Here is a 26,022-nt window from a genome sequence, read left to right as displayed (position 1 = left end):
AATGGCTCACAGACTTGGTTCTGGGGGAACCTGGACAGAGAAAAGGAACACCTGCACAAAATGGAGGGTGGGGAGAAGGCAGGGTAGAGGCATATACGGAGACAGCAAGTGGAGACTCACTCCTTTTACTATCTACCATGAATTTGAGGTATTGGGAGATGAAGGAAGATGGAACAGAGCAAAACGACATGGGAACTAATTACTCTCAGAAAAGGGCAATGCCTCATCTACAGTCACATGGATGCTAGGTGCCCAGACCCTAATGATAATGGCTTTTCTTGTTTCAAAACCTTTTCCCTTCATGTTATCACAATAGCTCTGAAAGGACCAGGAACGACAGGAATTCAAAAGCCCACCTACTTTGCAGAAGTAGAAGCTGACAGCCCAGAGGTGGAGAGACGTCCAAGGTCACACCAGACCCACCCTGGCATCTGTTCTTGGCCTCAGATTCCTGGGGTCAGGGTGAAATTTCCCTGTGGTGCTGGCCCCTCTCAGATGCAGCTACTACCTTGGACAAAGCCCTGGGCAAGGACCCTGGGGCCAGGTTTCTAGGCAAAGCCCTGAGGACCACAGGCTTTGTGGCAAGTCCCTGGCCCTCTGGCCTCACCTCCTCATTTATAAAACACAGTCATTGCCTTGTTCTCTGCCACCTGATGGTCCTAGGTTCCCTCTGGTCCTCCTTTCCCCAACTGAGGTGTCTAGCACCTGCACACACACCCCAACCCCCTACCACCAAAGCTGCCTGCTACTCAGCAGGCATCGGCCCATCAGAAACCAGCCGTCATGGGACCTGGGGAGGGAGATCTGGCCTTGGCAGTTGGTCTGTGATTTCTTAGTGGCTGGAGGCAGAAGGGGCTCTATGCAGCAGGACAGAAAAGCAAAGACCTTTTCATTCATTTACAAACATTTACTGCACAGTCTCTTGTGCTAGTCCCTGTATCGGAAACACAATAGTGAAGAAGAGCCAGTGTCTCCCACTGGGGGAGATGTCAAGGCTGGGGCTTGGAGCTGATGTGGGCCAGGACTGGGGTGAGTGCAAGAGCTGAGGGCCCAGCCTCAGTGGCATCTGTTTGAGCTCTTGTGCCCATATGAGAAAAGACACCACACCCTGTTAATTCCACAGAACGGGGGCATGGTGGAGGGCAGGCGTGGGCTCAGAGTGTGTTGGCCGACCTCTGGATACATGTGCTTGCACGCATGAGTCTGTAAGCTTGCCCCTCTGAGAACACACCCAGGCACTTGCATGGCCCCAGAGGTAGGAAGGTTCAAATACGTATGTGATTATGAATCTACGGACACAAGCCAGGATGCACTCAAACCTATGTTTATATGTGCACACGTACGAATGAGCCTGAATGTACTTGCAAGAGGCACATCTGAGGCTGCCTGGAACTGTGCACAAGCTTATGCAAGCCTTCCTATGCATGTGTATGCACACCCAAGTGAGCATGAGTGTGTGTGTGTGCTTACATGTGAACACACCTAGGTCTGTTTACGTGCTAAGCTTGCTTCTATGTGTACATGTGAATGTACAACCGCACATGTACATCTGTACAGACATGTCCAACATGCTTGTGCAAGTTACTATTCTCATCCGCCAATACTTGGGAGTGACAATGGGGACAGGGGAGAGAAAGGGGAAGGGGAAGGGGAGGCCACCCCCCCACCCCCAGCATCAACAGCCCTGGGCCTTAACAATGGCCCTTGTCTGAGACCCAGGCCACTGCAGGGTCTACGTCTTCTCCTACCTCTTCTCCTTAAGCGGTGTTGATCTGTTGGTTGATCAGTTAAATATAACCTCAGGGAAGCAGTCAACCCAACAATCCCTAATTCAGGTGAAAGAGAATGACTCTTAGGTTGGGGGGAGCCTCTATCCCAACCAGCTCTGCTGATACCAGAAGGGCTTTCGGATCAAGTGTCAGCCTCTCCAGCCTGAATAATTCATGCCAAGGCAAGGAGTGCTCCCTTCTCAGGAGTCTGTCCCTTTAAATCAAGTCTGGAGCTTCCCAGTTCTGGAAAAAAAAAAAAAACAAAAATCCAGAACAAAACAAACCTATAAACAGCTCAGCCCTGGCCCCTTCTGAGACCCCCACTCCCTGCTGCAAAATCTGCTCCTGGTCTCACAAACCCTCCTACCCATTCAATATTTACAGGTGAGGTACCCTGGAGGGGAGGAGGGGCAGCTGATGGTATCCAACAACCCTAAGGTCCCTGAGACCCAGAATAGCCTAGCGGGGGTACCAAGGTGCTGGGGCAGGGAGGGTACAGCAAAGAGCTGAATCACCACACCCACCGGGTCCCCCGGCCTAGGAAAGTGCCTGGGGGAAAAGTCCAGCCTGGTGGAGGAAATCAGATGGAAGAACTCCCGGCAGAGCAGCCAGTGACTTGGGGGGAGGAGGGGTGGAAGGAGGAGGGGATGTCGCTGACTTCCTCGGGGTGGATGGGGTGGGGTGGAGAAGACGTTGGTCTCCCGGGACTTGCAGGGGTGTTGGCCGAGCCAGGCCTGATGTAACTGGGGTGGCAGAGGAGGGGGCTGAGGCTGGGGATTTTCCTCACTCCTAGCACAGCCCTCTCCTTGATCACAAGGATAAGGAAGAGGCTGAAAAATGAGGAACTTTCCCAGCCCACCCCTCATCCCTGCCTGCGCTGGTAGGAGGAGCCTTAAAGTCCTCCCCCCAAATTCTCGGCCGGTGATGCTGACCCACCTGCCTGCTCTCCCGAGCCCGGCCCCACCCTACCCGACACGTCCCAGAGAGGGAGGGGGAAGGTACCAGCCCAAACGCGGCGGGTAGGGGGAGATGAGGGGCAAATAAGTCAGAACCTCGGAGAGCCAAACTTCTCAGCGGTCCGGGAGCCGAGAGGGGGGAAGAGAAAGAGCAGCAGCCGAAAGCCCTGGTTCTCGGGAGCCTCCCACCCCGCCTCTCCGCAAGGAGGGCGCGGAGACACCGCCGGGGGCGGAGGAGGAGGCCGGGAGGCGGGGAGGGGGGAGGCAAACCCTGCCCACTCGGCTCCGAGCCCAGAACGGCCGCGGAAGCCGGAGGCCGGTGCGCAGGGCGAAGAGGGCACCGGGGGCGGGGGGCTCCGCTCCCCGCCTGACCCCTCTCGCCCCAGCCAGGAAAGTGAAGGCTCCTCGGACTATAGAGCCAGCGGAAGGACCGACCACAGCCGCCGGGCGCTCCCGATCGAGGACTTGCCCCACCCGCCCCCCTCCCCGCCCCCAAGGGGCTCCGAACTCACTGGTGAGCGCGGCGGCCCGGGCGCTGGATGCGGGGGCAGCCGTGATGGCCCCGCGCGCGGGACAGCCGGAGCACTGGGGCCCGCTGCTGCCGGGGCTGCTGCTCGTGGCGGCGGCGCTGAGCCGACCCGCCGCGCCCTGTCCCTTCCAGTGCTACTGCTTCGGCGGCCCCAAGCTGATGTTGCGCTGCGCGTCGGGCGCCGAGCTCCGGCAGCCGCCGCGGGACGTGCCACCCGACGCGCGCAACCTCACCATCGTGGGCGCCAACCTGACTGTGCTGCGCGCGGCCGCCTTCGCCGGCGGGGACGCGGACGGGGAGGAGGCGGAGGCGGAGGCGGCGGGCGGCGTGCGCCTGCCGCTCCTGACCGCTCTGCGCCTCACGCACAACAACATCGAGATGGTGGAGGACGGCGCCTTCGACGGGCTGCCCAGCCTGGCGGCGCTCGACCTGAGCCACAACCCGCTGCGCGCCCTGGGCGGCGACGCCTTCCGCGGGCTGCCCGCGCTGCGCTCGCTGCAGCTTAACCACGCGCTGGCGCGGGGCGGCCCCGCGCTGTTGGCAGCGCTGGACGCCGCGCTCGCCCCGCTCGACGAGCTGCGCCTCCTGGGCCTGTCGGGCAACGCGCTTAGCCGCTTGCCGTCCGCCGCGCTGCGCCGGCCGCGCCTGGAGCAGCTGGACGCGCGCCTCAACGCGTTGGCCGGCCTGGGCCCCGACGAGCTGCGCGCGCTCGAGCGCGATGGCGACCTCCCCGCGCCGCGCCTGCTGCTCGCCGACAACCCCCTGCGTTGCGGCTGCGCTGCGCGCCCCCTGCTGGCCTGGCTGCGCAACGCCACGGAGCGCGTACCCGACGCGCGGCGCCTACGCTGCGCCTCCCCGCGAGCGCTGTACGACCGGCCTTTCCTGGACCTGGACGAGGCGGGGCTGCGCTGCGCCGAAGGCGACGCCGACGGTCGCGGGGAAGAAGTGGAACTTGCCGGCCCAGAGCTGGAAGCCTCCTACGTCTTCTTCGGGCTGGTTCTGGCGCTCATCGGCCTCATCTTCCTAATGGTGCTCTACCTAAACCGCCGTGGCATCCAGCGCTGGATGCGCAACTTGCGCGAGGCGTGCCGGGACCAGATGGAGGGCTACCACTACCGCTACGAGCAGGACGCAGACCCGCGCCGCGCTCCCGCCCCGGCCGCCCCCGCCGGTTCTGGGGCCACTTCCCCCGGTTCGGGCCTCTGAGCTTCGCTTGATGGGACTTGGGGGCCACCCCTGCCAGCTGATGACCTGTCCCGAGGCCGTGGGTATGAGACACCCGCGAGCTTGGGGCTTTGAGACCTACCCCTGACCGACCTGAGACCTTTGGATTATGGCATCTCCCCCACCTGGAGGCCCCAAGCTGTACCCGCCTCCCCAGCCTCTGAGAGCTGTCACCATCAAAGACCCAGAGGCACTTCTGATTCCAGAAACCCCGTCCACCCATCCCAAGCTCTGACAGCCCTCCTGAACCACCAGAAGCACCACCACCCCTTTCAGCACTCACCCAGAGACCCTGTCCTTCAATCCGAAGGCCCTGGGACTGCTTCCACTACCCTGTGCTTTGAACCCAGACCTCTCAGCAGGAAACATCCCCCTAGACTACACTCCAGCTTGCAACCCTCGGCTCCCTTCGAGGGCTCGGGGACCCTCACATCCCATTCTGGTCTCAGAAGCAGAGCAACCCCACCAGAAGGTTTCTGTGGACTTTGAGCCTTTTTTCTCGTTTCGGAGCTCTTAACTCTCCATCCTGCATAGAGACCTGCATCCCAGGAGTCTGAGGGTTGGGCACCCTCCCCCAATCTGAGGATGTATTTCATACCACCCACCACCCCAGCTCTTGCTCAGGCCCCTCCCTTCCTTGGCCCAGGCTTGGGGTTCAGCTCTTCTCTGTCTCTCCCATCCCAGGGACGGGCACACCCCTTTATAGCCTTCACGTGGAGCTGATCCTCAGCCTTCCCCACTTTTGGCTCTGATACCCTAATACTCAGTCCTTGTCCCCAATCTCAAACTCTCAGCTCTTCACCCCGATCTGAGTTTCTTCCCCCGGCCCAAGTCTTAGGCTCTCAATTCCTCCCACATCCATCGCTTGCACTCAGAACCCACACTGCCACTCACTGGGTCAGGGTCCAGTGAGGAATCCATCCCTGGGATATGCCCAGCCCCCTTTCCTCTTAGGATGAGCTCTCTAGCCCTGCAAAACAGGCGCAGATGCGAAGCACCCCGCAGCCATACTAGCAGATCCCCATGGGAGATCCTGGAGGAGAGAGTCCTGGGGGTGCAAAGTAGATGGTCTGGCCTCACAACCAGGGTCACCTGACCATTGTGCCACAGAGAGGGGTGGGGGAGGGGCTCTGAAGGGCTGGGAGCTGCTGGCCACATGCTCTTTCCCACCCATGTGACTCTTCTCCCTTGGAGAGTCCTCTCTGCCACCTCCTCACCCCGGCCCCACCCCCCCGTATGCCTTCTGGAAGAGGAAGGGAAAAGCCCTCCGATACAGGGTCAGAGCCTCAGCGCCCTGCCTTCTGCATGATCCCAAAGCACAACTGGTGAGTGGGAGGGGGCCGCCTCTCCCTGACTCCCACCCCCTGGGTCAGGCAGAATGGCTGGCCTGTGCTGCCTCTGCACACAGGAAGTCACCCTCCTTCAACATATTGCCTTGAGGCCTGCCTTCCCACCCCACCCTGGAAATCTGGATCTCCCTTGGGCAGTTTTCTATAAAGTCTGCAATAATCTCAGATACTCTGCTCTTGTAAACGGTGCCATGTCATTCCTGCTGACCTTGGGTCATTAAAGGGGGTGGGAGGGGACACTTAGAGCAGTTTAGACCTTCCTGAGGTGAAGCAGTGACTCTTGATGTCTTCTCCTGGACTGTGGGAGAAGAAAAGGGCTCTCTCTGACTGTACATAGTAAGCTTGAGGCTAGACACATGGAGGGACTTCCCATTGGGATGGCATTGCTCTCCAAGTCAGTTCGCTTTTTATGCTGAGACAGTGTTATCCGCAGCCAGGGTGGGATCCTGCACTTCCTCTACAACCTCTTACCCTTCGGTTCCTCATCACTGCGGTGGGGTGGAGGGTCACGGGGGAGATGCAGTTGGACTGACAAACACTAGCATCAGACGAGGCTATCAGGGAGAAAATCCAGCTGCAGAGAATCAGAGGCAGTTAATTCAGACGGAAAAGAGGAGGAATCATTATTTGCTGCTTCGGCATCATCCCCTCTGTTGAACTACCTGGTACTCCCTTACGTCCTGTGTCACGCCACGCTCTCCTGGCTAGAGGGTAAAGACCTGCACCTTGGATATGTGAGAGGCTGAGAGGAGAGGTAACCTAGCAGTGGGGGGCGTGGATAAAATAGCCCCTTGAGATATGTGGAACAAGGAGACAGGTGGGTTCTGGGCCAGTAGGGCCAGGATAAGAGGCTGTCTCCTACCTCAAGGTCCCCAGGCTGGATTATTTTACATTCAGGGTCTCAGAGCCCTAGAACCACATGGCAGAAGCCTAGAATTCTGGCATTTTAGAATCTTAGGGTTGTGTAATTCTAGAATTTGTGTCTTCTAACCATTGAAAGGGACCTCAGAGGTAACGTGGGAAGCCTCATAAACTGTGTCAACAAGGAGCTCCCTCTCTCGAGGAGCTCGCTTCCCCCCCCCCCCCCACCTCCTGGGAACATCCCTTTCAGTGCCAGAGAAGTCTGCCTGGGGCTCCCTGACAGTCCCAGCTTTGCCTTGAGGCCAGGAGCACACCTCACCCCAGGACAGCTCTTCACAGAGTGGTTGGCAGTGCACGAACCTCCTTATCTTCTCCCAGCAAATTCCCTACCCCTCCTCCCAGTCATTCCTCGTGAGAAGGGGTTAAATTCTCTTGAAGCATTCCCATCCGTCAGTGACCTTCAAAGGGTGCTTTGCCAGTCCCGCAGGAGAAAATAGTGATGTTCTCTCTAACACAGGTTAGAGAACTGTGTCTCTAACAGGGCACCCTGCCCAACCACCCCCCCTACCCCCAGCCCCCACCCCCCAGTTCCAAAGGTGTAATGTAATGTAGCCTAAGACTACAGTAAGTCCTGACAAATAAAACATGCTGGTAGCTGTGGTACACTGTCAGCAAAAATCTTTGAGGGTTTTAGGTGAGAGCTGATGCTAAGCTAAATATCAAGTCAATAGTTGTCAAAAATCAACTAATTGAGCACCTAATGTATGCCAATTGACATTTAACCTTAGTGCCATTCACTGACTCCCATTAAATGTTGTCTCTGAGCAGCTTCCCTTCTTGTAGCCTGTCAGTGGCCTTTGGCTTTATGGACCTATCAGCAGGGCCCCAGGGCCCCAGCCTCCTCTGCAAATCCAGCCATTTTCTTAGTCTCAATACAACTTTGCCAGTCCTAGAAAAGCTAATGACCCAGGGGAGAAATTCTATTCAATCAAGTTCTAGAGAAAAGAAGTCCCAGGAAACCATGAGAACTCAGAGTAAGGGCCCCCGTACCCAGCCTAGGGAAATTTCTTAAAGTCACATTTGAGCAGGGTTTTGAGGGATGAGTAGGAGTTTGCAGAACAGAGAAAGATCAGAAGTATCAGCTTGTGCAAAGGCCTAGATGCAGGAAGATCTGTTAGTCTGATAATTCAAGAAGACCATTAATGGCTGGGGGTAGCTAGGACGATGTGTGTGAGTAAGATGGTTCTGCATTCCCTTCATTCTCCACTGGGAGGAACTAGAGGGACTTCCACCCTCAGAGGAGAAGTCAGGGAAGTGGGGAGATGTGCTGTGTGGGCCAGGAAAACTGCGTGGTTCTCTTACTTGTTCCTTCCTTCTGCCCATCCTTTTTGTGCCAGGCCTCATGCTGGGCACAGGAGACAGAGAGAGGAGTCAGCTAAGCCATGCCCATGGGAAGCCAGAGGGGCAGGGAGGTAAGGGAAGGGGCCACAAAGAGGTCTTGCAGGAAAAGGTGAGATGGAGGGGTCTGGCTGGCCCTCCCCTGGCACCTTGCTGTCACCCACTCACTGCAGACCCTCTCTCAGCAGTGCCAGGGACCCACCAAATGGTTAACCTCCCCCTCTAATCAGATGCTGTGAATGCTGCTGGAAGTTTGAGGTGGGCAGGTGACTGCAGCGGCCAAGTGCCAGGGGGGAAAGCTCCATCCAGGATGTGCCCTCAAAGAGCAGGTGGGATAGAGAGCAGGTAGAGAAGGAGAGAAAAGGTGTGTGACTGCCAGAAATGTGACACACATCAAGGCAGCTCTGCACCGAGAAACACGTCAGACTTCCTGGGGTTCTGTGACCCTGTAAAAACTGAAATTTCCTCTCAAACACGAAGGGAAGCCACGATCACCATCTCCTTGAGAAACCTTTTACTTCTGCGACCCCTTTCCTACCCAGGCCCCTCAGGTCTGGGGTGGGAATAAGTGAGGGCCCAGCTGGAGTCCAGAGGACTGGGTTTCAGTCTGAGCTCAGCATGACTTGCCACGTCATCTGGACCCTAGTCAGTCAGAAACATTGGTTAGGCCCTACTGTGTGCTGGGTGCTGGGGATTCAGCAGTGAACACAGCAGAGCCGGCTCGTGCCTTTCTGGTTCAGTCCGACCCGGACTGTGGGCACCCCCTGCCCCTCCCTGGCTCCAGGTTCCTTCTGTCAGGCCAGGGCTGGACTTGTGACCTCCAGAGGCACTGCCTGCTCTCACTGAAGTCCATCTCCTTCTTCATTAAGTCTCTGCCTGGCAGACTCATGGCCCTAATTTACAGGCATGGCCTTTCCCGGACTGGGAGAAGTGACAGGGGCAGTTAATATTCTTGTGGTAATGAACTTGGCTGCCTTCGGAGTCCCCTCCTTTGCCCCCCACCCCTCCCTCTCCGCCTCCACCCTCTTCCCTCAGCCCTGCCTCACAGCGATTTGCCCGGGGATGGCCAGTCCCATGGAGACCACCTCAACTAACCCTTCAGTGTACTGCTGGGGAAGTTGAGGCCCAGCGAGTGCAGGAGCCCATCCAGGTCACACAGGGTGTCAGGAGCAGAGCAGATCCAGAGCTCAGGGTGCCCCCTGGGGCCATCCCTGCCCTGCTCTGGGTCTGAGTATCTGGCAGTGCTGCCCCATCTCCAAACTCTGTATCTCCACCCCTGTGGTCATTGCCTCCTGCGGCCAGGCCTGGAGATAAGCAAAAAGCCAGCAAGGAAGGGGTGGAAAGCTCTCTTCAGCCTCCATCAGCAGCTTCCAGGAGGCCTCAGAAACCTGCTCCAGCCTCTTGCAGGCAGAAACTCTGATGGGGGCTCCTTCTCGAGGGAAGGGGCATCTCTACCCCTCTCTGAGAGGAGAAAGGGGCTTGTTCTGGACCCGCAGGCTCTGAGGTCCCCCTGCATGAAGCTCATCCTTCCTGAGCCTCTCCTCTCTGCCGAGCACCTGCTGAAATGGACCACACCCGGCTCCTGTGCTCAGTAAAGATGGGGTCACTGTGATAATGGAGGCATGGGGGCCCCAAACTAAGGTGACCATCCAAACTAGGAAACTTTGGAGAGTGAAAGGGACCTCTATTGATAATTACACTGGGACAAGAATAAACTAGGACTGTACCAGGCTGTTGGGCCCTGGACTACAATGACTTTTGACAAGACTTGGAGGGGAAAAGAAAAAGTGCCAGACTGCTAGACTAGCTAGTCTGCCAGCACTAGATAACTAATACACTCCCTGTCCTTGCCCCTGTCCTCCAGCCATGCTAAACAACTTCCTGAATGCTATTCTCTAGCCACACCAGACTACTCAGATTTTAGTAACAGAGCCCAGCTAGCTATTTCAGGCCCCATACCTTTGCTCACCCAGTACCCTCCGCCTGGGATGCCTTACCCCCAACAGAGAGCAGCACGACAGCTCAGTGGTCCCCTCTGCTTTCCTGACCTCAGCCTCTTCCTCCTGTCGCTGGACCCCACCCCCCCAAGACCTTCATTTGGACTGATTTGTTTTCTGGCCCATTGTCTGCACCAGACCAGACACTCCCTGCAGGGGCTGGGCCCAGTTCCCTTTTGGGTGCCTGACCCTGGTGCACAGAGATTTGTGAGCACTGCACCCCACAGAAATCCAAAGTGCAGAGGAAGAGGCATCACGCAGGGCTCGTGGCCTCCCTCTGCTGCACGTCTGATGCCCACTCCCTTTAAGTCCCACAACCTCTCACCTTGTTGAACTGAGGCTGCAGTTATAGAAGATGCCTGCATGGTCAGCTCCTTGTCACTATTCGATAAAGTGGGAGAATAGAAAGAAAATGCAGCTTTAGAATATGTAATCATGTAAAACATAATTTAGCTTTAGCTTTTAGACTTTGACTTTTTAATGCAATTATAGCTTTCTGGCCCTCCATTTGGGATTCTTGTCCAGCGTCCTATCTGGGCAACATCTGCCACTGGCTCAGCCTGCCTCAGCCTTGGTTCCTTGACCCAGGGAGCTATAGTGACATCTATTGGCCAATTTGTGGGAGTGGAACCAGTTTTAACTTTTTTCCATACATGCGCCATCTGCTGGTGAACATGGGAATGTTCCTTCTTTCATTTAGTCAAATCCGTTCAGCAAATATTTTATAAAGTGCCTACTATGCGCCAAGCACTATGCCAGGAAGAAGCTGGCAGTTGTTCTAGGCACTTTACATACATTAACCGATTTTAGCCTGATGACAATTCTATGAAGTAGGTGTTATTATTCCTACTTTACAAATGAACTAAGACAAAGATGAATAATTTGCTCACTGCTAATAAAGGGGTCAAGTTGGGGTTAGAACTCAGAGCCCATGTGCTTGCACCAAGAACAAGTAAATAAACAAGTAAGATACCTCTTATGAGGGAAATAAACAGAGTGTTGTAAGAGTGATAGGAAAGGTTGTCCTTTGAATGGGGTAGTCAGGCAGGCTCCTCTGAGAAGGTGGCTTACCCTGAAGAATGGGAAGGAAGGAGCTCTGCAAACCGCCTAGGAAAGATGAATCCAGGCAGAAGAAACAGCGAGTGCAAAGGTGCTGAGACTGAATATTCAAATATTGAGAGGGAGGCCAGTTATGACCATTCTACCCCCAAATACCTCTCCAATCAGTCCTTCTTCTGCTTCCCCACCTGGTCCCAGCCTCTACATCTCTCAGCCGGATCCCTGTCCCAGCTTCCTTCTTGGTCCCTTTGCCTCCAGCCTTCCCCTCCGGTCCATCTTCTGCAATGCAGCCAGAGTGATCCTAAAAATGCATGAATCTGATCCATCTCACTTCCCTGCTTAAAACCTGTCCCACCGTCTTCTGGATAAAAAGCTCTTTGGACTGATTATCTTTAACCTTCCTCCCCATGGCTATGGTCTGCTCCCATCTCCTGTTAGCTCTTCTGGTTCCCTTCATTCTAGCCAAACCGAAGTCCTTACAATTCCTTGAAGGTCCCAGGTTGTCTCACCACCTGGGGCTTCCCATGAGCCACCCCTTCTATCTGGAATGCCCACAGCCTCTCCTCACCTGCTTAACTGCTTCTCATCCTTCAAAACTCAGTTGAAGCAATTCCCTTTCTAGGAAGCTTGCCTTATTTCGTATCCCACCCACCCCTCTTTAGTGCTCCCATGGCATGCCATGAGTATGTGTCAGCCCCCATCTCCAATATCCCTCAACATCAAGTCCAAATCTTTTTCGTCATGCCTTACATTCCTGTGAATTCGTGAGCTCCTTGAAGGAAGGGATTGTCTTATTAATCTTTGTGTCTTCAAGGTCCAGCGTAAGCCTCAGCAAATGGTACATGCCCAGTAAATAGTTTGCAGTTTGTGAGCTATAGATTGTTTAGTTTCTTTTTTACCTTTTTTTTTTTTTTTTGCTTTTTATTGAGATACATATTTGCATAGAGTAAAAACCCACTCTTTTTCGGCATACAGTTTATTTTGACAATCAAGATATGGAACAGTTCCATCACCCCCCAAAATACCTCCTGCTGCCCCTCTGTAGCCAACCCTTCCTCAACTCCAGCCACTGGCAACTAGGGGTCTGTTTTCCATCCCCATAGTTTTGCCTTTTCCAGAATGTCCTATAAATAGATGCATACGTATTTATCCTTTTAAGTCTAGCTTCTTTCACTTAGCATGATGCATTTGAGATTCATCCTTGTTGTAGGTACCACTAGTTTGTTCATTTTTATTGCTGAGTAGTATTCCATTGTATGGCTGTACAATAGTTTATCCATTCACACTAGCTGAAGAGCATTTGAGTTGTTTCCAGTTTTTGAATTATGAATGCATCCATTATTAACGTTCACATACAGGTTTTTGTGGGGACATAACTTTTCATTTCTTTTGGGACTGGAACTTCTAAGTCTTATAGTAAGTATCTTTTTTTTAAAAAAAATATTTATTTATTTATTTTTGGCTGTGTTGGGTCTTCGCTTCTGTGCGAGGGCTTTCTCTAGTTGCCGCGAGCGGGGTCCACTCTTCATCGCGGTGCGCGGGCCTCTCACTATCGCGGCCTCTCCCGTTGCGGAGCACAGGCTCCAGACGCGCAGGCTCAGTAATCGTGGCTCACGGGCCCAGTTGCTCCGCGGCATGTGGGATCTTCCCAGACCAGGGCTCAAACCCGTGTCTCCTGCATTGGCAGGCAGATTCTCAACCACTGCGCCACCAGGGAAGCCCTTATAGTATGTATCTTTAAACTTATAAGAAACTGACAAACTGTTTTCCAAAGTGTCTGTGCCATTTGGTATGCCCACCAGCAGTGTGTGAGTGTTCCAGTTCCTCCACACCCTCGCCAGCACTATTTTTTGGGAAGAACAATTGGATAGCCTTTGCACCTTTTTGGAAAATCAGTTGATATATACAGGTCTATTTCTGGATTCTGGAGCTCATTCCATTGATATAGGTGTCTATTCTTTCACCACTACCACACTGTCTTCATTATTGTAGCTTCATAGTAAGTCTTGAGATCAGTTAGTAGGCAACTCCAATGTTGTTCTTCGTTTTAAAAGTTGCTTGGCTATTCTAGTTCCTTTACCTTTCCATATAATGTTTAAGATCAGCTTGTCTACACATATAAAAGAAAAGAAAAAATCCTGCAGAGATCTTGATTTGGACTGCACTGAATCTATAATTAGTCTGTAGGGAGTTGACATCTTCTAATCCATATTGAATCCATATTCAATATTGAATCTTCCAATCCATGAACATAGTACATGTCTCAATTTGTTTAGGTCTTCTTTGATTTCTTTCATCAGTATTTTGTGCTTTAGAGATGTACATAGAGATTATGCACATATTTTGTTATTTATACCTAAGTATATTTCCATTTTGGTGCTATTGTAGGCGGTATTATCTTGGTATTTGGCATTGTCTTTTAAATTTCAAGATCCAGTTGTTTGATGTTACTATACAGAAGTATAATTGATTTTTGTATACTGATCATGCATCCTCATTGATCATCCTCTTCTTCTGGTTCTTTGTATGTTGAGTTATTTCAGACTGTATCCTGGACACTGTGAATGTTATGTTGTGTAGACTCTGGGTCCTGTTATAATCCTTGATAGAACGTTGATTTTGTAGTTGTTGTTGCCGTTGTTTCAAGAGGTTATCAACTGATTTAGTTTCAGACCCAAAGTTGTCTGTTGGGTGGTGGGTGGTTCTAATCGCAGCACAAATCCACAAGAGAAAAGAGAAATAAAAGGGAAGTCTACCCCATGCAGGTTACTTCTCCAAATTTTTACTCCCTGGACCATTTGCCTGCTTTTGTTTAATTTTCGGAGTCATTAGGTAGTTGTGTTTTGTATTTTTGTCCAGGGTTTTTATGTAATCAGTAGGAGAGATAGGCTGTAGTTGACTTACTCTGTTTTGGCCAGAATTTGAAACTCCTACACAATTTATTTTGATTTGCTGAAATTTTTAAAAGCTAAGACAAATGAAGTCTCAGAACACCGTGAAGACAGTGACAGGAGAAAAGCTCAAAGCTGAGAGGTAACCGCAAAGACCTCTTCCATGTTTAGAGCCTTGTTTAGGTGTCAGGATACTCCTTCTAAATTGTGGTATCCAGGCCAATAGGATTATTTCTGTTTTTTGGATGAGAAGATTAAGGAAGAGCTGGTGATTTGCCTATTTGGTCTCAGATCTAATCCCCTGACCTTCTCCTGCTCTGTGTTGCAGGGCATTGACCATTGCAAACTACATTCCCCAAGATTCCTTGAAAAGTAACTTTTAATTTGAGTCTGCCAGTAGGAGGGCAGAAGGAAAGGAGAAATCAAGAGTATTTCTCCCACCCTCTTGCTTTGGGCAGCATCCCAGGAACAGAGGTTTTTCTTCTATGGTCTGGATTCTTCAGATACTCTCTCCCTCAACAGCCCTACTGGGCTTCCCTGGTCCTCAGCTCCGTAACACCACCTCCTCTCCCTTGTCCTTCCACCCTACAGGTGGTAGTGATTTCCTATTGTACCTGGGTTGCCTTACATCCCATTTGCCCTTTCACCTCTTGCAACATTTTCATAACCAGTTTCTTTGATTAAATTCCTGCTACTGAAATACTGGCATAGGCTCTGTTTATCTGGCCTTGGACTGATACAGTCCACGTGGGAGGGCAGAATCAAAGCTCTAGCTCATGTCTCCTGATTCAAATGTCAGTGTCTGCCCATTACCCTTCTCTGGCTGGGAGCATCAGAGGAAAGAGACCACCTTCTGGCCGACCGGGAGGGCAATGCACTGATCTAAGTTGCACATTATTCTACAGGAATGTAAAAAAAAAAAAACATGGTTTCACATATATGACCAATTTTCTAGGAAAAGCCATCTTACATTCAGCAGCATCTTCCTTTCGTGTTCATACGATACACTGTCATTTAGGACTCTGAATCTTCCTCACCTATATCCCCACTCCTCCCATGTGTTCTTTTGGAACAGGCAGTGGGTAAGTCATGGAAAACTGAAGTGACTTCGGGGAGACCCAGCAGAGCAGGAGATGAGAACTGAGTAAGAACCAGGGCTGGGACTGGGACAGGACTCCAGCTGAAGTGGTCAGTGGTGCCAAAGGGAAGATGGGATGGCTTCACCCCAGGAGCAAACCAGGGGTCATGGGACCCAGTGGTGTCTGAGAGGGATCAGAGGTTTGGCAACTTCCCCAGGCCCAAAGGCTGGTAAATGGCAGCGAGGGGAGGAGAAGCGGGTGAGCAGCCAGGTTGGAGTTGGGGCCAACACCTGACCCCGCTGGTCCAGGGCAGCAGGGACAGCTTCTGCTGGTCTGTGTCCTGCCATGGGCTTGGGAGACAGAAATAAAAGCACAGCCAGCATCTGTCATAAAAGACCTTTAATGGGCTCCTATTTATGGTTCTTTTTTTCATTTGTCCTGTTAGAGTTGAATAAACCGTAATAACTTATCTGACATAATAAGGAATGCCACAGGTACAACACATAAACCTGGCAGGTGGCCCAGGAATAAGGGTGTCACAAAAGAATCACTTAACAGAAGGGCCACAGACCTGGAGACCAGTCTCTGCCACCTGTCACTCCTCACACCCAGGATCCACACACAGTACCAGGCTAAGTGCCGCCTCCCATTGGAAAGGAAGATGCAGCCCCCTCCCCCGGCATCTGTGGCTAGACCCTAACACTGAGCAGAGATGTCCCAGGAAGACGGTCCATCCAACAATCATCCCCCGAGTGCTCCTGGATCTCCAGGGCAGGCCATGACCACACCCCGAATTTGTGAGCCCCCCTTCATACCCACCTCTCCCATGACCCTTGCAGTAATCCCTTTGAGGTGGGCAGAGTCGGGCACTATCTCCATCTTACACAAGGGGAAACTGAGGTCAGGTTCCCAAGGGCACACTCGGACTGAACACAGAATAGCATTGGGCGCTCTTTCTCCCATGCCACGTGGCTTGTTGTGTCCCAGGTCTCACATTTCCACCTGGATGCCCTGGGTGGGGGCCAGGCAGGATGCTGTGCCAAGGGCTGGTCCAGGTCTCCCCAAAGTGCCCACCTCTTAGTCAGCCCCGGTGAGGGATCTGGGCAGAGGAGCAGACCAGCAGGAAGAGAATTTGGGGGACTGGAGGTAGGGAACCAGCCTCTCTTCAGACACCCGCCTGTTGCCCACACATTCAGTTGACTGCAGATGTGGGAATGGAATCCTATTAGAATTGCTCAAGGGAAATTTGCTGCTTAAAGGGTCTCTGGAGGAATCCTGCCTTCATAGGAGGGACTTTTGTCATAAAGTCCTCCCTTGGCATTTCTTTTACTAAAGCTGGCTGTATATAAAGAGGAACCTAACTCTAGTTTCTCTTCCCACCACGCTGCCCCTCTGCCATCTCACGGGCCTGGGCCAGGGAAGTGGGGTGTCACACTGGGGCACAGACACAAGTCCTGGGGTGGGGCTGGGCCTCTTTGCTTCCTCCGTGGTCCCCCACAATGCCTGGGCCAATATCAGGGCCAAGACCCATCCTCACAGCACCAGGCCCCCGCCCAAATGAAACCCCAGGCCGGAGCTTCAGTGGGGGTGGGCTACAAAACCATCAAGTATGTGTTTGTGTGTGTGTGTGTGTGTGTGTGTGTGTGTGTGTGTGTGAATAAGCAAATGCTTGGGCCTGGGTCTGTGACCCAAGTCCCAATACAACGATACTTTGTATTGGAATGCTAGAGTCATTCCAACAGGAAAAGCAAGAATAGAAGCTGGGCTTGCTGGTCTAAGATCAAACCTCAGAATGGTGGTTTGAAGAAGTTTTTCTTCAAAAGAAAGTTTAAAGGTGAAACCTCAATAGGCAAGACAGATAAAAGCAGAGTTGTTCTGGTGGAAGTGGGAATGGGGGGGAGGGCTGGAGACCTATCCTTTGCCTCCACCCCCATTCCCCCACCTTAGCAGCCCCTGCCGAAGCTCTGTGGCACACCAGGGGTTCCACAGCACCTGGTTTGAAAACCAGTGTGTCAGAGTCTACGGGTCATGGGTCCTGGGGACCTGTGCTTTGACTTCCCTTTCGGGGTGAAGAGTTGGGAGAGAGTGATGGGGGGAGGATGCTCCCCCCTTCAACGGGCCTCCCTTTGAAGCCACTGTGCAGTGAGCCTGCAGGAGAGTGGTACAGGTGGGGATCCTGCCCTATGGGTAGGCCACTCCAGTCCTGGAAGAACAAAAGCGAGGGAGCTGCCTGGGCCAGGAAAGCAAAACGCCAGGCCCAATGCAGGCTTATGCGCGAGAGCTGGGGGAGTCTGTTTTGGTCCTTGTTGACTTTAAAAACCAGGACAGGTGTAGGCCTATGTCCATGAGACCCTAGAAGAGCTCAAGATTGGAGCCTAATGCCTTCCTCTGGGATGGGTGGAGGATATCCAGCCCCCAGTCGCTGGCAGGAGGGAAGCTGCCTTTGTGGGCTGCTGAAACCACGGGGGATGCGTCAGCCGGGGCTCAGATCTCAGCGTAAGAGGCCTGGGTTTTTCCCAGACCCAAATCCCTCCCAAGTGTCACCAAGAAGCGACAATTGGCAGCTCCAGTTGATCCTGGAGGGGGTCTTACACTTTGAAGAGAAGGGGCGGGCAATTTCTATTCCACTTCACCCTTGGGGTTCTCTAGTGGGGTATTGGGGGCCGGGGTTAGCACCCCTGGGCCTGGGGGACGAGGCTCTCCCTAACCTGGGGTCAGATCCAACGCTTCCTGGCCTCTGACACCAAGGCGTGCCCCCGCCCCCCCAATGACTGACACAACCCATGTCCGGTCTCTCTGTCTTGGTTGCTGGGACCACCGCCTGGAGACACAGCACTCCTGAATAGTATCTGAATTTCCCTCTCGGCTGGGTCACCCCTCAAACTGGCCTCATCTCATCCTGGTTGACCTCTGCCTAAGTGAGACGGGAGCAAGAGATGAAGATGGGTGGGAGGGCTCAGCCAGAGGCAAACTTCCTGTGTGACCCTGGGCTACTGCCCGGCAGTGGCAGGGCCACAGCCTGGGCAGCCATGTGCAACTTACAGAGCTGACTTTCATCTCCTCTGGGCCTCACAAGTTCCTTGAGTCGGGCGGGAAAGGGATGGCTGTCTCATTTTACAGTTAGGGAAACCAGTCCCAAGAGGCTGAATGAGTTGCTCAAGCTCCTCAGCTGGGTGGTAACAGCCAACACGGAGAGGCATCGTGGACTTGCAGGCCAGGGTGCTCTTCACTGCACCACGTGGGGCCAGCTTGTCTGCAACTCCCCCAGCTGAACCAAGACCCCAAGTGAGCCCACTCTCGGTTTGTCTGGGCTCTGAGACTGAGGAGGCCCGGGGGGTCCAGCCAAAGAACTCTGTCCTTATCTTCACGGGGACTGAACTCTTCTCTCGGTTGGAAGGCTGAGGAAGTCCAGCTGGCCCTCTGCCTGCAGACTTTCACCCCCGGCCATGCTCTTCCTTGCTGCCCAGACTGCTATCTACATGCCACCCGCATGGCCCACTGCAAAGTCTCAGAGTGGAGAGGCATGGTCAGCACAGGCTCCAAATGCGTGGACAGAGAGAGCCAGTACTGTGGGCTGGTGCCTGGAGCCCAGTGGGGCTCCCCCACCCCCAGTTTCACTCCCAGGGTTCCCCTGGAGAGGCTGACTCCAGATGGAGAGGGGCCCTGCAGAGAAGAACTCAGTCAGGCTTGGGGGCTGCAGGAGGAGCGGGGTCTGGAGCCAACCAGAAACTTGGAAAGATGATCTGGATGTTCTTTCTCTCAGGAAGAAGCCTGAGCGTCCCACTGGGCTGCAGTGCATGACGGTGCAGGAGGGCGCCCAGCCCAGGGGCAAGTGGGGCTAAACTCCAGCCTGTGGCCACTCAAGCAGCTGTGCATTCCAATGTGGGTTGAATCCACCTGGAAGGGACACCATTTCTAATTCACATCAAGGCACTATACAGACTAGCAGCAATCATGGAGCCCTGAATGCAATGGCCCCCTCACTACTTCCCGTAAAACTTTCCCTTGACCATGAGCTTCCTGAGGACAGGGGCTGGGACTGACCCAACTCTGTGTCTCCAGTGCTCAGCACCAAGCGGAGAAGTTGTCAACCAAGGATGGTTAAGCCAAATTCAAATGAACTTGACCACTGCCCTTCTGCAGCCCTGGGCCCAGAGAGTAAATAAAAGGCTAAATGGGCCCATGATGTTTCTTGCAGCTGGAGAAATTTCAGTTCAACACTGGGATAAACCCAAAATGGTGAGTGTGATTTTGAGGTGGAAGGAGGTCAAGAAACCAGCCTGACAAAGCTTTTGTGTGACCGGGTTAGGGATGGGGGAAGAGGTCTATTTGTAGGCAAGTGACCACCCCAAACCCTAAAGGGTCTTATACCAGCCCCAAAGGTTCCAGAAGACAACCCTGAAGAGCATATGCTTGCCATGCATTGTTCCAACAATTCATTAACTCTCCAGCTGCCCAAATGAGGTACAGACTGCCCAGCAAGTTCTGGGAGGGGCTGGACGCAGCTGGGACTCCAGAACTGGCCATGGGAGTGTGACTGCCCCAAGCTGACTTGGCTCTGACCTGGAGTAGGGGTCCCTAGGGTCGAGTCTTCATGAGATTCAGAAGGGAAGGGCTGGGGTACAGTGCCAGGCATGTGAACTGGGTAATTCCACCATGGAAAATGGTTGCTCAGTCCACCCCAGGAGGGGCTGGACTGAAAAGGGTTGAGATGCAACTTGTACAATAAAATTTTGCCGTCTCCCTTTTCACAAGTATGGGACAGGGATAGAAAGGAGCAAGAGATCCCCTTGCCCTGCTAATCAATATATTTGCTTGGGTATAAGGTAAACTTCAGGACATTCAAAGGGGGTGTGAAGTACTGGAGGGCTTATCACAAGCTCTTCCCCCACCCACCTCAGCAAATACAAGCTCTGTCCTTCTGTAACACTCGGGCCCTAGGGCCAAGCAGTTCATGCTAGCTATGGCCACAGCTTGACATCACGCAACCCCTCAGGAGCCCAAGAAGGGCCTTTCTCAGGCCTGGAGTGGGTGTGGGGTGCTGATGCTAGGTGCTCTCCATGGCCCTGCCACCTCTGGGGTCCAGTGAATCCTCGCTGGTGGCAGACGGATCAGAGTCAGTGGCTCTGGCTCCACCCACCAGACCAGAAGCTCTAATGTTCACGAATTCTTGGAGGCAGAGCTGGGAGGGCCCTTTGTGATCATCTGGTCAAACCCCTTGGTTTTCTAGGTGAAGAACTGAGGCCCAGAGATGGAAAGGAACTTGCCCAAGGTCACACAGTAAGTGAGCAGCAAAGGTCAGACAAAAACAGATACCTTTTAACACTTTCTGCCTCATTGTCTGCCTGCCCTGTTGCCCTGGAAATGCCCCATGTCCCAATCACACCAACACTAGCCAATGGATACTGGGTACCCAGGACACTGGGAACTACTGGGGGGGTGTCCATCAACTCCCCAAGGAAACAAAGGAGTCCCCCCCCCCTTCCTTTTAGCTGAGGGCGTCCTGATGGACCCTGCCACCTTCTGGGGAAGGATCCTCTTTGACTGTGGGCACAGTGACCTCAGGTGCTCTCTCCTAGCCTGCAGGGGCAGCCCAGCCCGGCCCTGGAGAACTGCAGGGCAGGAGGACACCGGTGGCCCTCACTTCCCATGGGATCACTGATCCCTCTTAGGTCTACAAAGGAAGGGAGCTGGGCAGACTCTCATCTTCCCACCCCGCCCCCATCTCTCAGAGTCACCCTTCAGGAAACCTCCTCAGGACCTTGGTGCTTTCTGAAGACCCCTCCCTTCTCTCTCTCTTTCTCTGTGCATATTTGTAGATAGGACACACACACAAGATACAAGGCAGTTAAGATATTACATCCTGATGATACTGAAATAGGCTTGGGCTACTTCACACAACTTGCCTTAGACTAGGTAACTGCTGGTAAGAAAGTCAGTCCAGCTCCTTTGCTCCATTCCTGGGGTCCACAAACCTTCACTAATGTCACTGTCAGTCACAGAGGGGCATGGGGGGGATGGGGGAGGAAGGGGAGAGGTGCTCGGTGGGTCCAAACTGCGAAAAGAACTGCATGGAGAATCTATCCACCGGTCTGCCCCTCCCAGCCAGAGGTTGGCCTTCGATTCGGTCATGTTGTAGCTGCCAAAACTGTGTTAATCACCAGGGACAGTGGACGTCCTCTCACGTGTCTTGAGCCCCCTTCCCCACCCCTCCAAGCCCTTGTGCCCCATCTTCCCCTTTCTGCTCCCATCCCAAGTCAAATTCCAAGACCAGAGCCATGTTGGCCTTTCTGGGGGTCAACAGGAAAAGAGGGGGGGATGGAGAGGTGACTGCAGCGAGAGTGGTGAAGGTGGTGCACGTGGCCCTGTCGACATGGTGACGGGGCCAATCCTGAGGCCAGGGGTTCACCACCGTGACCTGAAAGACCACTGGGGCCCCCGGTAGAAGCTGGAAGAACAAAGGGGAGGGGGAACCAGGGCAGGAAGAAGACAAACAAGCATCCTAGTGCATGAGAGTGGACCTGGAGCTGCCCGGAGGGAGGGCCGGCCCCAGTCTATCTGTCGTTGAGCTGTGGAGAGCCGGTACCATCCTCCTCTTCCTCTTTGTCATCCTTCATGCCTTTCAGCCTCTGGCGAGCAAAGTCCTCAAACACAATGTCGTCATCGCTGGTGGGAAAGACAAGGAAAACGTGTGTGTTTGCAGGGCAGGGAGAGCAGGCTTATCCAGGGGTTGGAGAGCCTGCACAGCCAGGTGGGACCCAGGTGGGACTGGCCTCGGATAGAAAGGCCTGCCAGGCTGGCACATCTGGATGCCCATCAATGACAGTGGGACCAGCCAGTTGTGGAAATACCAGAGGGAGGCATGAGTTTGCCTAAGGGCTGGAAATTGACCTGGTTCTTGAGGAGTTGGGGTCAAGGGACACATAAAATTGGGGGAGGGGCGGTCAGTGTGGCTGGGTTAGGGCCAGAGGAGGAACTTATTCCCACAAAGAGGCCAGGCCACCAGTAGTTTCACAGCATATTCTGAATCCCCCAAGAACAGGCCCAAGAAGCCCCACTCAACCACCCAAAGAAAGCATTCCTGTTTTCTGCACAGGAAGTGGTGGGCTTGGCTTGGAAGAGAAAACCCCTCTTCTCCAGGGAAGTGTGAGCTCACATTCTACCCTGAGGGACCTTGGATAAGACAGTGTCTGTGGGGGGGCAGGGAGGGGGTAGGCCAATCTAAATAGGGGGGCAGAGAAAATGTGGGTGGGAAAAGAGGGTGTCTGAGGGGGTTTCAGGGCTAAGGGCTGCTTCTAAGGACAGCAAGTTCCCTTCTACTATAAAACATGTCCACATAGGCCCACCCAAGGCCCCAGCCCCACAGAATTCAGCCAGCTGCATGGGGTGTCCTCATGGGGTGACTTAAAACCCCATATCCCAAATATCTCCTGGGGGACAAAGGAAGTGTGGATTTGGAGCTGGAGCGAGAAAGCTGCTTGGCCCTGGAGGTGGTCCGTGATGTTCGCCCAGGTCCTCCCCCTCTGGCCACTGTCCGGTGACACGACAGCCTTCGACCGCAGGGGAATCCACATTGGTCCTCTTGGGAGTCAGAAGCAACAAGATCCCCAGAAACTTCCCCACCCTAAGGCCTGATTCCACTGGTTGGGGGAAGGCCAGGCAAGAGAGCCCCAGCCCAGGGCCACAAACCAGCCCTGTGACGGCCGAGCAGGTGCTGTGGATGGACGAACGGACTGACGGACTGACGGACGTGCAAGGACGAGGGAGGAAGACAGACCCCACCAAGGCAGGAGGAAGAGGAACAGGCACCGAGGGTCCTTCAAGTCACATGCAGGCAAGCGGGTTGCTGAAGAGGCGAGCAGAGGCGGCTCTCAGCAGACGGGTTAGACCAGCTGCTCCTCAGGGGGTTAATTAGCATAAATGCAAATAAACAGGTAGCCCCACCCACCTCCCAAGGCCCGCCCCACCCCCCCCCAATATGTCTGCAGGCAGGGTTCGGCTTACGTGGTGTCAAGTTCTATGAGATTGGTATCCACTGGAGCCTCATTCTCTGGAACTAAACACAGGGCAGACGAGCGCCCATGGGTTATTGGTGAGTGGGCAAGCGGGCAGGTGGGCACAGGTCCCCACCCCGGGACAACTAAGCTAAGATGGGGAGGGAAAGGAGGGAGGGGAGTGGAGAAGGGGGAGCTGGTCCTTGGTCTTGGAAACACCTCGAATCACCTTAAATGCAGGGAGGAGGGTCCAGGGAGGGCCAGGGAGGCCCACAGCAGGCCCAGGGGAACAGAAAAATCTCTGGACCCTGCTTCTTTTGGCATGTCTCCAACACGACTTAGATTCATTTGTTGCATGCATGACTGTCACTAACTCTAATACAACCATTTATTCACATTTTCACATCTCTGAACTTGGGGTATGTTTACAATCAATGGCATTTCAAAGTTTAATTGTGGGAACACTTTTCTTTCTTTGTGGTACATACTACAATGTTTCTTTCAACTGAAACAGTCTTAGGTTTAATGAAATATGACCAATCCAGTATCACTTGGAAAAATTATGGGGGTGGAGTGTCCAGGGATCATCTTATCCATGCAGCCCCTTCCGCTATGCCTGGATGCCAGACAAGGGCTCCAAGCATGGCCCGTGCCGCTCCCACCACCACCCCCAGCCCAGAGAGAACAGAGCCAGACCTCTCTGTCTCCTGAGGAGTCAGATGCAAATAGGAGCGTGGGCCTCACAAAAGATCCTGTGAGCTGGGGAAGAGGGGTGACCCTGGGCTGAAGGCTGACCCAGAGGTAGGTGGGGTGATAGGGAAACCCCATCTCAGTGACCCACAGATTCTGCTCACCTTCCCGATGCGGGGGTTCCTCTTTGGGCTTGGGGTGCATTAGGGTGAAGGGCAGCTCCACAGCCACGTCACTGAAACAGACCCAGACCAGTTGAGCCTTGAATCCAGTCCCAGGCTGTGAGTCTCAATGCCCTGTCACTTTGAGGATTGGGGAGGGTTTTATGGTAGCTCTGGGCCAAGAGGCAGGAAATCCGGCCCCAAGACCCAGTTCCAGCACTCCCTGAGCATCAGTCTACCTGGGAGTTGAACTGGGAGACTTCTTCTCCCGGCTCCAAAAAACATGGAAACTTCCCCTTTCCTGAGAAGGATCCCTGGAGTCCCACGAGCTGGGAGGAGGCATAGGGGTGGGAAAAGGATTGACCAGGGCAGTGAGTGTGCATCTTGCTCACTGAGTGGCTCCAGAGGTGCCCTGAGTCCCTGCTGGCCTCAAATGGCCACAGCCAGCCCAGCCTCCCCTGACACTGCCCTTGCCAACTTCCTGGTTGGAACTCCTCCCACCCTCACTCTGTCCTATCTCCCAACATCTCCAGGGGGCTCCTGTGAAAGTGCTCAGGTGGCCCTAGCCCCCTGCAATCTAGATGATGCACTGCTGAGGTCGGCTTAATCAAATTCAAGCTAGATGGGACCCAGGCCCCAGCACCGTCTACATTGTGCACAGAGCCTTGAAGCCGTGTGGGGACGGAAGGATGGGAGTGGTGCTGCTACTGGCTAACGCTTCTGACTGGGCCTTCTCTCCTCTTAGCCCTGATGGACAGAATAATAACAAGAGCAGACACTCACATGGTACTGACTCTGTGCCAAGGAGGCACAGAGTTTTTTTTCGGCCTTGCTGCTCAGCTTGCGGGATCTTAGTTCCTTGACCAGGGATCGAACCTGTGCTCCCTGCAGTGGAAGCGCAGAGTCCTAACCACTGGACCGCCAGGGCATTCCGCCAAGGAGTAGTCTAGAGTCACTCATTTAACCTTCACAACAACCCAATGTACAGGCTGGGAAATTGAGACCAAGGAGAAAACGCAGCTTATCCAAGGCCGTACGGCTATTAAAAGAAAGTGACAGGGCTTCCCTGGTGGCACAGTGGTTAAGAATCCACCTGCCAATGCAGGGGACACGTTTCAAGCCCTGGTCTGGGAAGATCCCACATGCCGCGGAGCAACTAAGCCCATGCGCCACCACTACCGAGCCTGTGCTCTAGAGCCTGTGAGCCACAACTACTGAGCCCGTGTGCCACAACTACTGAAGCCCGCGCGCCTAGAGCCCGTGCTCCGCAACAAGAGAAGCCACCCAATGAGAAGCCCGCGCACCGCAACAAAGAGTGGCCCGAGCTCGCCGCAACTAGAGAAAAGCCCGCGCGCAGCAACAAAGACCCAACGCAGCCAAAAATTAAATTAATTAATTAATTAAGTAAAGAAATTTAAAAAAAAAAGTTACAGATTGAGGATTCTGACTCCCTAATTCACACCCTGAACCCTGTGTGATAACATCTCAGAATTGAGAAGGTGATTCCACCCAGCCTCTTTCTCCACTCCAGACAAAAGCAGCCCTGAAAGCTCCTCCACTCCACTTAGGTGGTATCACCCTACAAGGCCCTGTCAACTGTGAGCGCCTAAAGGCACATCATCTTACTGACTTTGCTGCCAGGGGCCGGTTGAGAGGGGGATGGGGCAGGGGATGGAGAGGTCAGGGGTATAAACTACGCAACCAGAAAGGGCTGTTCCACCAGCCCCACCACTCACTGAGGAGCACTTCACATCTTTAAGTCTCACTGAGCTCATCTGGAAAACGGAGCTAACTATACCTACCTTCTAGAGCCACTTCCAGGAGGTGATGTAGGTAAAAGGCTTGGTTAAACTGTGAAGCTTGTGCCTGCTAGAATTATTACTTCCCCTCAATAGGAACATGGGGGTTTCATAAGGCTATTGAAACAATTTGGCTTTTTTTTTTTTTTTTTTTTTTTTTTTTGCTTTTTGCTTCCAAAGGGGATTGCTTCTCCAGGTTCACTTGGAAAAGTGAGCTATCAAAATGGAAGCTGGTGGAAGACTAAGACTGCCAACCTTCACTAAAG

General features: G+C 53.6%; 2 protein-coding genes across 4 annotated transcripts in view; one reads left to right on the top strand and one right to left on the bottom strand.

The window, feature by feature from the left end:
* Positions 1-3,281: 3,281 nt before the first annotated feature.
* TPBGL (trophoblast glycoprotein like) lies at positions 3,282-4,460 on the top strand. Its single transcript, XM_068554260.1, has one exon. The coding sequence runs from the start codon at positions 3,282-3,284 to the stop codon at positions 4,458-4,460; it is 1,179 nt and encodes a 392-aa protein (XP_068410361.1).
* A 16,891-nt stretch (positions 4,461-21,351) lies between these two features.
* ARRB1 (arrestin beta 1) overlaps positions 21,352-26,022 on the bottom strand; it is a 73,245-nt gene continuing 68,574 nt past the window's right edge. For all 3 annotated transcript variants that reach the window (XM_068554494.1, XM_068554493.1, XM_068554495.1), the window contains 3 exons: positions 23,961-24,031; positions 23,117-23,168; positions 21,352-21,778 (listed from right to left, as the gene is read on the bottom strand). In XM_068554494.1, the coding sequence (XP_068410595.1) occupies positions 21,667-21,778; positions 23,117-23,168; positions 23,961-24,031 (235 nt within the window). In that variant the 3' untranslated portion in view covers positions 21,352-21,666. The remainder of the gene's footprint in view (positions 21,779-23,116; positions 23,169-23,960; positions 24,032-26,022) is intronic.

This window comes from Eschrichtius robustus, chromosome 11, assembly GCF_028021215.1.
Source record: "Eschrichtius robustus isolate mEscRob2 chromosome 11, mEscRob2.pri, whole genome shotgun sequence".
In the NCBI taxonomy this organism is placed as follows: domain Eukaryota; kingdom Metazoa; phylum Chordata; class Mammalia; order Artiodactyla; family Eschrichtiidae; genus Eschrichtius; species Eschrichtius robustus.
The sequence above is the reverse complement of the archived record's forward strand: the minus strand, read 5'-3'. Positions and strand labels throughout refer to the sequence as shown.